The 13,270-nt window shown below is 35.1% G+C and overlaps 1 protein-coding gene across 2 annotated transcripts in view; it reads left to right on the top strand.

The window, feature by feature from the left end:
• The window catches only part of CDH8 (cadherin 8), a 393,451-nt gene that overhangs the window by 326,429 nt on the left and 53,752 nt on the right, over window positions 1–13,270 (top strand). For both annotated transcript variants that reach the window (XM_061138647.1, XM_061138648.1), the window contains exon 10: window positions 6,011–6,128. In XM_061138647.1, the coding sequence (XP_060994630.1) occupies window positions 6,011–6,128 (118 nt within the window). The remainder of the gene's footprint in view (window positions 1–6,010; window positions 6,129–13,270) is intronic.

Raw genomic sequence — 13,270 nt, 5'->3', positions numbered from 1 at the left:
GATTATAAAATCTTTTGAATTTCCTTCAGAGAAAACTATACAACAAGGGGTAAATGGAACTCAGCTGGAAAAATCTTGCTTCAGAAGAATAAACAATATTATGCGTAGCATTTTCAGCCTAGGAAGTAATGTTTATGATATTCATGAGGCATCAGGAAATATTCCTGTGAAGTTATATAGTGGAAGATGGAGAGGAGATAAGCCTAAAAAGCAAGTTGAGACTTCTAAACTATGTTGAAAATTGTGAATTTTGCCCTACTAATGAGGTTTTCAAAACAGAGCAAGTGATGGAGAAATTTTTTTAAATAAATATTAATCATTTCAGAGGTATACAAAATTCACATGAAATGTGCAGGGACCAGCAAAAGAAAATAAGAAACAGGAGCAACTGGAAAATTCAAACTTTGTATAAATACATCCTTCAAAAGTCTTTGCTTTGTCTCATTTTATGTCAACTCAGTCTCAGTAAAGAAAAGGGGAGTGAAAAAGAATGAAACAAAAATGTTGGAAGTTCTATGGCGGGTTAGTGAAGGCACAGGTCCCAAAAGTCTACCCAGAGGTCTGAGGATTTTACTAAGTGTTTAAAAGAAACATACACAACCTAATCTGCATTTTCTTACTGTATTTTCTGTAGTTCAGACCTCTAAGAGACATACTCTAAAGAGCCACCTAGTGCTTTTTAAAGACAAGGGTATATTCATGCAAAGAAATAAGACATAAGAAAACACTTTGGGGAGTAAAAGGAAAATCTTGGTAGAAATTGGATTGCCTTGAAAATTATTTTTAAAATAAGTATCCAGGAACTATCCAATAAATGGATATGAACAGTACTTATTTAGAACTATGCTATAAAGTTTTGAAAATAACTGAGGACAATTGGGTCATCCTGTGGGTTTTAACATAATTTCTCAAATTCCTGTATTTCCTCCTTTTTCAATTCATCATCACTGGCATAAAGTGATTTCTCTTGTGGACATAATTTATATTTTTAAAGATCACTGTTTCAGGGCATGGTTCTTAGCCTATTTTGTTTTGTTCTCTTAGGTTAGAGATACCAATGATAATCTGATAAAAGCTACAGACACTCCCTTCATATAAGTGCATATATAAATAATTTCTTACAATTTTGCTTTCATGTTTCATTTTTTCCTCCCTCAATTTGAAAGCTACTGATCTAAGAAATTTGTTGTTGTGTAGCTGTGAAGTCATGTCGGACTTTTTTGTGACCCCACGGACTGTAGTCTGCTAGGCCCCTCTGTCCCTGGGATTCCCAGGCAAGAATACTGGAGTGGGTTGCCATTCCTACTCCAGGAGATCTTCTCAACCCAGAGGTCAAACCCATGTATCCTGCTTGGCAGGTGGGTTCTTTACCACAGAGCCATAGAGAAGCCCGATCTAAGAAATTAGAAGTTAGTATTTCAGGAATGTTAACACTGATAAAAACCATCAATAATAGGCCAAAGAATGAATGGAAAACCAAAAACTATTCTGTCCTTCCTGTACTGCCTTGGATGTCTCCTCACTCACTTGCTTTCTACCACCTTTAAAATCAAAAGGGGATCTTTAATACTCATAAAATAAATAACATAGGTAGCAAAGGTGGATAAGTTCATCCTTATGCTATCCAATATATTGGAGGTCTGAGCCCCAGTTTAACTGAAGTACATGTGCAGAAGGTATGAACGCCAAGAAGATTTTTAGGCAGCCTGACACAGGGGCAGGAGGATGTAGGAGTTTGTTATCCAAATTACTTGGAATCAGATGTCATAATGTCTTTGATGCACTAGAGTTCTTCATGTCTACCTCTCAAGGTTACATAAGAACTAGTGATGATGCTAAAGCATGCCTGACATGATATATGTATTCATCCACTCACTTATTCATTCATATAATACTTATTATATAGCTACCATATGTCAGATACTTTTGGAACAGCAGTGAGAGGGGAAAAAAAAAAAACCCCACTCATCACTTAAGAACAAATCAATGAATAATACCTACAGAAACTCAGAAGGGATATTCTAATAGATTCCACGAGGATTTTAAGATTGTTAACCAATCAGATCACCAGAAATGTGTTTGTTTGCTGGCTGCTTGCCTTTTGAAAAGTTAATAATGACAGCAAAACTGTACTACTCAAAATATTTTTGTGTCAGTATAAAAGTCTAAACTAAAGCTTAAGAAAATGTTTTAATAAGAGCAATCTGAGGTTTGCTTTACTATAATCTGAGATTTAATGTTATTGATTACCAATGAATCATTTTTCTTAAGAGTCAGATTTATGATATGGCCCACAGTTCTCAAAAAACTTTCTTTTTTCAGTTTTATGCCTTAGAAAAGTCATTTGATTTCAAGTCAGAGTCTGCTCCTGTGGAAATCCAAAGATAACCTGCAAATTCATTTCCTTATGCCTGACCTCAGATAAGCTTTGTTTTTCTGATGAGATGTATATTAGCTTTTAGATTCCTTTGAAATTAATCCACAATACATTATCAAACATTTGATTTTTCAACTGCATCCTAATTTTATTGCTAAAAAAGTATTTAAACTAGATACTTTTTTAAGATTTATTTTTTAATCAAAGGATAATTGCATTACAAAATTGTGTTGTTTTCTGTCAGACATCAACATGAATTAGCCATAGGTATACTTATATCCCCTAAATGAAATGCTATGTATGTATGACATACACAGCTGGTATACTCGATATCAATAGTAGTATCGATAACAGCAGTGAGGGGGGGAAAAAACACCAACTCATCACTTATGAACACATTAATAACTCCTCCAAAATTTTTATATCATTTTCGTGAAATAGTTCTCCAATTACTTAAAAAATCAACTGATGTCTAAGAAGCTCAGAGTGGGAAATGTGTGCACTTTTCGTTTGCCATCAGCTCAGTATGCCTATAAAATCTGCTTGTGTGGAGGTGCACTTCCTTGCTTCTTCTTCTTCTGTTGTTTAAAACCGAATGTGTTCAGATGTTATTACATCAATGAAGATTTCAGCCTTTTAAACATGGGTAACTTTATGCATTTTAATAGCCTAAAGTCCTCCAAATGATCTACCAGGCATCTCCTTTAAGAGAAAATGACCAGCCAGGCCATCTGCATTAAAAATAAATGAAGTGTCAAAAATGGTTTAAACCGAAGTCCTAACCGTAGCCAGTTCGTAAGATATTTGGAAGATAATTTAAAGATTCACCATTTCACCACATTTTTCCCCAACACATCATGTCCTGCTTTTGATATGCACTTGACAGTACAGACTCTCCTAATGAATAATAGTAGGGGACATATAGACACCAATCATTTCCCTTGACTCAAAAGAGTAATCCCAGTCTTAAACATGCATCAGAATCACCAAGAAGAATGCTTAAAACACAGATTTCTAGGCCCTATTCCAAGAGTTTTTGGTTCAACAAGCTCAAGAAGTCGCATGTCTTACAGAGTTCCTGGCTTAAATAAACGGTGGGAAAATATTCATTGCAGGTGTAATATTTAGACCAAACTTCTGAGACGTGGTATGACAGGTAATTACACTCATTTACTTCAGGTAAGCTAAATTATTGCCTCTTTTGTTTTGGTTGTGAGAGCTTAACATGTATATTCACTTACCAGCATGTTTGAGTCTTTTTTATGAAGATGACTTAGAAATATTAAGAATGGTATTGCTTGTAGGAGATCTATCCGTTAATTACACATCAAGAATGCATTTAAATTTGAATGATTTCCACCCCAGAATATCAAGAAATCCTCTTTTCATTTATTCTTCTTATTTTTATTATTATTATCCATTTCTAAATATTTTCTTGGCCATGCCACACAGCATGTGGGATCTTATTCCCCAACCAGGGATCAAACCCATGCCCCTTGGGTTGGAAGCATGGAGTGTTAACCACTGGACCACCAGGGAAAGTTCCTGATCTTCTTCACATGTGCTCATACACTTAGGAATTACTACTTCAATAGGTGCACTTGGGAATAGAAGTCTTTTGAAACAAAACTGGGTAAAGGAAGAAGATGATGCTACATGTACTCACAAATAATTCCCCCCCACTCTGTTCTTCATAACTGCCTACAAGAAGGCTCCTGTAAAATTATTCTGTTCAATATTTGTATGTGTAGGTTGTCTATAATAAAAGAGTCATCTGGGTTTCAGAGTTTCTCCCCTTCTTTATAAAACTGGAACCCCAGGGAATCTTTCTGCCCTTAAATGTCAAGGCAAATATGCCAGTTGTTTAGATATAGTAAATAAAATTGCTTTCCCACCTAATTTGATAGAAGTGAGGCCCTGTTCATGTAATATCAAAGTTGTTACACTTATCAAGGTGCTGTCATGAAAAAATGGTATTGACCTTAACAAAAATTAGTCAATAATAATGATGATGACTAATACTCATTGAACATTTACTAGGAACCAGACAACATATTAAGAAATTGATGTGAATTTACCTAAAGAACAGGATCCTACGAAAAAAAGTATTTTTTTCATTTAAAATTTAGGAATACAAGAAGACTGAGTTTCAAAAAGAGTTAAGTCCCTCCATGTCATGCAATTAGTAAAGGATGAGATTATGACTTCTATCAAGGTGGCTTTATTTCAAAGTCCATCACCTTAATGGCTATCTCATTGTTTTATCCATGATTTATATTTTGTGCTATTTTCTGTTACTCAAGCTAAGTAAAATTATAAGACATTTCACAAGGTACTTAACAAGAGTAAAACACCTACTGAGTAGGAATATGTTCCATTTTTTAAAAATGGAGAAATGAGAGAAGTTATTTCATTTCTGCCTGAAATAACCTTGATATACTGCTTACCATATAGCATGTGGATGATAACAATGCAAAACTCCACAGCTATTGAAAATGTTCTTAAATTGTGATTCTCATCTATGTAGGCAATAAAGTCCAAGGCAATGATATCTTTTGCAAAACAAAAGTGATCCACTTTTTTTCTCTTTAATGATACCATCAAAGTTGAATAGAACATAGTTGTTCAAACAGACATGTTAGGCATCAAATTGTATTCTCTAAATTTCACAAACCTGAAAGTATTTCTGTGTTAAATTTTTGATGGTAAATCTGATATCTCCTTGACAGTCATGCTTTATAGGCATATGTTTTTGGCAGAAATTATGTTGTAGCTATTTACCGTAGTAGCATAAGCTATCATTTTTACTCCATTAGCTGTTGCCCAGTGTTTCATACTGAAGTGATTAATATCACAAATTTATAAATATGAATTATTAAGTGAATTCTCTTGACATCCCAAGGAACAACTTAGCACTAAGTGAATGCAGCTCTGCAAATGAAATAAGCACATTCAACTGGCACCAATTCTGAGTATGTGTATCTGTCCAAACAGTGCTCTGCACGGTGGTAATTCTTCTAAGCCCTATAATTCATTCATCTAGGATACACTCCAAAGCATTGTTGGCATGTGTTATCCACTAGCTTTAAAAACAGTATTGATTATTGGGAAGGAACAGAAGACACAACTCTTCAGAAAGGTGTGTGGCAGTGATGTTTGTGTCCAGGAACATGCTTTTTGGCACTTAGAGCCTAATCAGCGAAATGAAAGAGGAGCTGTGAGGATTCAAGATGTAAGTCCTTTACCTCCAATATCCTCCCAGAAGCCACACTACAATCACTGTACAATTCCAAATTTCATTCTAGAAGCCTGCCCATACTCGAAGTGGAAAGAAACCTCTAAATGCCCAATGAAAATGTTTTCAAATACCCTGAAATTTGCTATTTCAAGCCACAGACAATAAATGGACACAAAGGTAATGACCTTAATTTTCATGAACTTATCAGAGTTAGGTTTCAAAGTGATGAATGTTTCTCCTTATCCGTGGCACAAACCATCCATAACAATTTAGAAAATGGAAAATATTCCTTGGACCAAAGTATCACTCCATGAGAGGAATGTCACTCAGCTTTTAAAGGCAGTGCGAGCCCTCTGATGTCATCAGAAATGCTGACGTCAAGTTTTATGTTACAGGTCATTCAAACGGTGAGTGCCATGGACAAAGATGATCCCAAAAATGGACATTATTTCTTATACAGTCTTCTTCCAGAAATGGTCAACAATCCGAATTTTACCATCAAGAAAAATGAAGGTAAATATATTAGCATTGGGAAACAGGATAGGATATACATCAGAAAATAGGATGTGATTTCATAATTTCACTGACAATATCAGCACAGTATTTTTTCTTCACCTATGAGCAGTTAAAATTTAGCTTATCAGCCTAAAGTCATGGTAATTGCATCTCTTCCTCTTTTTCAAACAATACATGTGGAAATTGTGAATGTACAAGTTAATTTTATCCCAGGCAGTACCTCAATCACCTTACTTATAGGAAATGAACAATAAAGATTTAAACCCTGTGAAAGTTCCAGTAATTTTAAGATACTGAGATATCTGATAGAGGAGGAGCTGGCTTATACTTTGCAGTTGTTAAGTTTTAATTGAATGTTTACCAAGTCTTTAGGGAAAGCCTATTCTAATTTTGCCTGCTTTGTGGGTACACATTAGAGGTATTTGTTTTAAGCCTGTACCAACTTTGACAACAGCAATTAGATCTGAAAATCCTTCTTGAAGGACACTCCTTATCAGTGTTTTTTGGTGCTAATATGAACTGATTTTATGGTTAAGTCTTTTAGTCACAGAGAACATTAAATCCATTTCATTATTTGTTAAGAACCAAGCTCAGATTAACCGTTTCCCTTAACTATTGTCTATTACCCAGGAAGGTCATAGATCATTTTTTAAAAGTCTATCTCATCTATGCATTTTTCTTTTCTAAGCTGCAGTATATTTAACAAGGATTTTTAGCTATTTATTTTGGCTCAGATGTATTTAAGTCTTCATTTCAGATGTTTCACAGAATGATTAGCAAAATAAATGTGTTGTCAGGGTCTGTCTTCTGGCTTTATTATAGGCATTTGTTTAGATTTATGAATGGTCTATATAAAAAAAAACTATACTCAATTGGAAGAGTAAAATCTGGTTCATGACATTTGGATTACTTGCTTTGTTCTGTTTCAAGGAGGTAGTGAATTTTGATAAAACTTCACTTATGAAGTGAAATAACATATATGGCCCTTGTTAAAGTATATTCTGGCCTTACGTTTTAACAAAATGCTACTTGTTTCTTTGGGCATCATGAATGCATTACAGAAAAGGAAATGGGAAAGCTGTTATATAGATATTACTCATTCAGCTGGCTTACACTGTTGCAAACATTAAGGAGATGAAATCTTGGTCTCTTTCCTCAGTGATTGAGTTAAATGTGTTAGCCTCCCTTAATTAGAAGCTCTAATCCAAGTACATTGTTTTTGTTCTTTGGGTAACTCTGCCAACATTTCTTTTTTGTGGAAGTCACATGACTATGCCTAAGATGAGAGCCCCCTTGGAAATTCCAAACTGAGCTGAAAGTCTATGCAAAAGTGTGGGCAATTCTTACTTTGATTGTGAACTAACAGGTATCAGTCATTATTTTTGCATATCAAATGTCCTACATTTAAAATTTCTCTGTGAAGAAATGTTTCCCCATCCCAGGTTCTAAGCTCCTTGGTGCTTTCTATGCATTCTGCAATTCAAGATATGCCCATTATAGGTATGGCTCAGAGATACTGCATAAACATGTGTTGGATGAATGAAAGGCTGTTACTGCATGCCTGTGAAAGTGTGGTTTTGTACTATATTTACTATGCCCTAAACCCTTTAAAAGATGAGATTTTAGTCCTAAGGTGAATGCATTTCAAGTGTTTTCTCAAACTTTTAGAATTAGTACAAAGTAGAAGCTTGTACATCTAGGAAAGCTCTTTGTGCCCCATCACACATTTCAGTAAAACATGCAGTAAAATATTAAAGATATGTGGGTTATGTTTTCTCTTGAAACTAGAAAATACGACTTAAGTTTTGACTTACCTTACAATGTGTGAAATAATTGCAAGCAAAAAAAAGAGTCCTAGGTATCACAAAAGTGCTCAGAAGAGAAAGAACACTCTCTGTGCCGTGATTATTTATATAAAATGATGTGTTGATTTATTTTGTAAAGAGTGACCATATAATTTATTGTTCCAATTGGGATTTTTTTTTTAAAGTGAAAGGGGTTGCTATTTATATTTATGCCTAGAAAAACCATAAACCAGGGCTGTCTTGTGGAAACTAGGACATATGTTCTCTGTGACTTTGGATTTAGGATCCAAATATTCAACATCTCCATAGAATAAATCATGAACCCACAGGTCTTTAGAACAGATATGTCAAGTTTATACACTATCTCTCTTTTCCTAGATCAGAAATTCATTGAGTTTTATTTTACTTTTTTGGATAGTTTCTAAGAAAATAGGAAATAAACCACAATTTGTCTACTCTTAATGTGTAGAAACCATTAAAGTAATGGAAAGAAGTTGTCAGATTTAAAATGCTGGAGATACATTGATAAGAAGGTAGATAAGATGATGTCTTGTGAGCCTGTTACCCATTCCTTAAGATGATAAGGGAACACAAAACAACCAAAAAAAAAAAAATTTCAAATATTAGACATCATTTACTCTAAAACTATGGTATGTTTTATGTTTGAAACATGAGAAAATCAAATGATAAACTCATATTCAGAATAGTTTTTTTCTTCTTCAAATTGACTTTAAAAATGGTTAATAGCTGATGTTTCTCCACTGAGAACATCATGATTTACAAGTCCCAGTCCACCAGAGGAGGGTTAATATTTTGAGAGAGGCAACATAGTCAAATCCATCATTGATGGGTGGATGGCTCCTCTTATTAACTGGATCTTTAAGGGAGATGGTTTCAGTATTTGGCATTTTCTAAGAAACTTGCAGCATGTCTTTCAGTTTGAATTTACTGTGATCTTTCTCTCCTCTCATATAGCTTGGTCCTTCTGTAATTTTCAGCTGACTAATTCATAATCAAAACCAAAATGAGATAGAAATTAACTGTCTCTTGTCTCCTATGCAGTTGAGTGATTTCACAAATAATTCTCTTTCTGAATATATGAGAATTATATTCCTGCCAGAATAGGAAAGCAAACTTCAACACAGATAAAGGTGAAAACAAAGGTCAAAAATGTGATGAGTCACTCATCACATATACACACTAAACAACCACAGCAACTTACATCTTCTCAGTTATACAGCCCCAGATGTCGTTTTCTTCATCTTCCAGTTGGATGAATTTATAAACAAAGGGAGTGTGACTGACTACACTTTAGTACCAACTTCCATCCTAATTGTGAAAATGGAAGATACTCAACAATTAACTGTAACAAGTCAGGGAAGATAAATGAACTTCCCCCAGATACAGAAACATCTTGAATGCAGAGAGTCTGAAGCTGACAGAAACATGATTTTCTCTAGCCTGCACACTGTAGTTAGAAGATTTGATGGAAATTGCCAGAAAGCTAGCTGGAAAAATGGGAATCTTTACTAAAATATTTGAATCACATGTGTAGCATAATGAGAAGAACAAAAAACTCTGCCCTAGAGAGTCTGTGGGAAAGAAAGACATAGACTTGGCCTCAATTATAGCTTGATTAGACTACTGGTTAGGAAAAACAGTGGGGAAACCAGAGTATCTGATGACACTGTTTTTGTCTCTTCTTGATGACTCTTCATTAACCAAAATTCTATTAGCAAGAACCTCACTCTAAAAGGCATGATTTTGATAATTAATTTGGATAATGGAGATGCTGACTGGAGTTTTGAAATAAGTGTACCTTCAATTATCTCAATATACATTCCATAGTTACCTGTTTAGAGTATAATTCATGTTTTGTTTGGCAGGGTTTCCATCTCAACTCAATGGCCAACTTCACTATGTGTTTCACATCTTTTGATCCTCTAGAAACCTCCCTTGTGAGAATACTGACTGCAGACAAGTTATTTTAAGCCTCAATTTTCTCATCTGTGATAGCAAGGATAACACCACCTATCTACCCCTTAGGTGTGCTTTGATGGATATGAGTAACCGATGGCTTACAGAGCTATTATGCCAATGTCTGGCACATAGAAAAATACTCATCATGAAGTGGGACAAGATCCTATTTACATGAATCCATTAATTCCCTAACGCCCGCACTATGTTCCATCTCTTCTGGTTTACCGTTCTCAAACAGGTCTCTTTGCAGCTTTAATTCTGTTGATTTTTGAATGCTGCACAGTAGTTCTAAAATTGGCCTCGTTTGGTAGCTGTGAAAACCATGATCCTCACTAATATGCTTTGCAATGCATTGCCGTCTAAAGGGTATCATCAAAGAAACATAAAAGGGAAAAAAATAGGAAGACGGGAAGGTAGGGAAAGAATGAAGATATTTACCAGCCACAAAATCACTGAGATTCCTGGATCTGGTTTTAAATATGCAGGCTTTTTTTTTCTTTCTTTCTTTCTCCTTTGCCAACATGAAACTCAGCTTTCTCCACACAAAGGCTAATTCCAGTTTCCAACTTGTTAAGATGACATTCCATTCTACCATATCAAGTTGTTTTAAATTCATCTACTACCTCCCAAAACAGACTCTACAGGAATCATTTTGTATAAGCTGGAAAATTAACCACAGTCTTCCTTTGCTCTTTTGAATAATACCAACTTAATTCAGAAGCCTCTTGTCCCAAAACTAAAATTTACTGCTTGGAAGTGGGTTTCCCTCCTTCTAAGCCAGCCCAAGCTGGTCCTCTGCTCTCCACCCTCTCTCCAACTGAATCCTTAGGAACACCTCTCCTGTGTTCAGGAGGTAGGTTTCCAGGCAGAATTCCTCTTTCCTCCCTTTTAAGCCACTCTACCACATCTGGGCTGAATTCGACCTGAAAGGCCTTCCTGATGATCCACACAGCAAAGAGGACCACCCTGGTAAGCCGATTGTCCTCTTTCTGGCCACCTTGAGTCTCATTAAATTCTTCCATTACACCAAGCTGCTTTGAAACTAACAGAGGACTTTCCTAAATAGCATCTCTTTCCTCAAGTGTTCTTTACAAAAGCCTCCATCCCTCAGCGACAGTGGACTCATTATTATTGGGTTACTCTGGCAACCATACCTAAGCAACAAGTGAACACTGTGTGCTTGTGTGAGTGTGATAATGAATACCTATCCGTGCATGCTTCCAATATGGTGATCCTGTCCCCTCTGCTCACACAGTAGACTTTCACAGCATCAAACATTGATAAGAGGGCTTTTTCATATATGGTGTTAGCTTTTACCCATATGAAGCAAGACATTTTTCCTCAGTGTTAAATCATAAAAGGTAATGCTCAATTTGCATGAAACAGAAGGGGCAACTGGGATTCCGAATATGCAGAATAGCATTATGCATACATGATCCAAAAAGGCTTCTGCTTCAGTAATTCATAATTTATTGTTTATGCTTCTAGCAATGTTTCGTTGATAAAAAGCCATTTATGTTTCATTTTGTCATCTAAACTGTAATTAAAGACGATGTGCAAGTTAAGAAAAACAGATAACAGATCTGCACTTCCAAGTTGAGTGTGGCTATAGAGTTTGGTTCAGAAAACTAGATTTTCTTTGCTTAAGTAGTTTTTATAAAGCTCTTGTTATTTTGTATCATTTCCAAATATTTTTTTTTTGTATGTTTGTTTTTCTTTTTTTAAGTCATAATACAGGAGTACCCTCAGAAGTTAAGAATTTCTTTTGCAAAAATTGATAAGCCTAAAATTATTGCTCTGGTCATACATAGTACAGCACAGCATATATTTGCCAGTGTATGTTATGGAAAACAATTTAGTTCTGAGATTGCTGATTCCTATGGATATAATTTAGATACACTGCATACACTGATATGTGTAGTTGTCCATATGCTATTCAGAGTTATGAATTGATTCAGAGCTTTGCTATCAACCTGCTAGCAATCATTTCTGGTTCTTATAGAGAATTCTAATTCTGAAGATTTTTGAAAGAGAAAAAACAAGAGATAAATTGGCATATGGTTAGTTACCTTGAAGTTATCTTAAAAATACCTTACAGCATAGAAATTTGTTTCATTTTTGTTTTAGAATTTTGCTTTCTGAGACTTTTGCTTCAAAAGAAAAAAAAATAGAACACTTATTGTTGGAAGCAACCGTACATTAGGGGAAGTATAAAGAGTTACTCAGAGAACACTTTTTTTTAACCAAATCTTGTTTAGACTACTTTGTTGTTTGTGTCATTAAAGAATAATGTTATTTACTGATCTGTCATCTATTTACAAGCATGAAAATAAGCCTTGGGATTTTGCGGGTGCCAAATAAACATGACTGTCCTTTGGTAAGCACACAGATATTAAAATTGAATGTGGAAACAAAATGAGCTGTCAGTCTATGCAAATTCTCCCTTTCTAAAAAAAAAGTATTAAATGTAGTTGACAATCACTTCGTCTCCTTTCAACACAGAAGTTCGCATTTAGAATTAATTTGAGCACTTTATAGACACAACATTAGGCATACGTGACATGCCATCTAGGGATGTGACCTGAATAACACCCACCCTGTTCTTTGGATCCTTCAGTTTATTAAAGTGTGTAGAGAAGGCAGAGAAATAATTTGGGAACAGTAAAGGGGACACTCGCATAGATAAACATTTAAAAAGCTGACTTGGGATGAATTAGAATGAATGATAAAAGAGAGCCCCTGTGGAATATAGAACAACACAGGCTTTCCGGTTAAGAATATTTAGTTTTGAAACCTAGCTCTTCTAAATATGAACTGTGAGAACTTGCACAAATCGCTGAATAACCTCAAGCCTTTTTCTATAAGAGGAAAGTAATAACTATCCCTATGTTGTTTTTTATAAGAAAATATTAAGTTAAAAAAATAAGAATGTGCTAAGTTCAGTGTCTGGTGACTAGAAGGGACTCAAGAAATACTAGTTTCCTTCCCTTCTTTCTCTTCTTCTACAAATTTGTGAGCCCCCAAATCTGTCTCATTCACCCAATGCAACAAACAAAAATATCAAAAAGGAAACCAAAATAAAGTTTTGGGTGATAAGTACTTATATACTGTTCAACTGTCCCTTACCTGACAGGCCAATGATTGGGCATATCAGTAAACGTTGGCAATGAGTAAAGCAGGGAGAAAGCAGAACTGGGAAAGAAGAGTATTTGGGTAACTCAAGTTGTTCTTTGAATGTAACCCTGATTACCATAGACGATCAATAGCTAAAAATAAAAAGTACCTAAAAACTGTAGGTTTCCACAGGACTCAGTCCAATTGCACATATGGCTCTCTATATTGGCAAATGGAATG

Source organism: Dama dama, chromosome 4 (assembly GCF_033118175.1).
Source record: "Dama dama isolate Ldn47 chromosome 4, ASM3311817v1, whole genome shotgun sequence".
Taxonomy (NCBI): Eukaryota; Metazoa; Chordata; class Mammalia; order Artiodactyla; family Cervidae; genus Dama; species Dama dama.
This window is presented reverse-complemented; position numbering and strand designations above follow the sequence as displayed.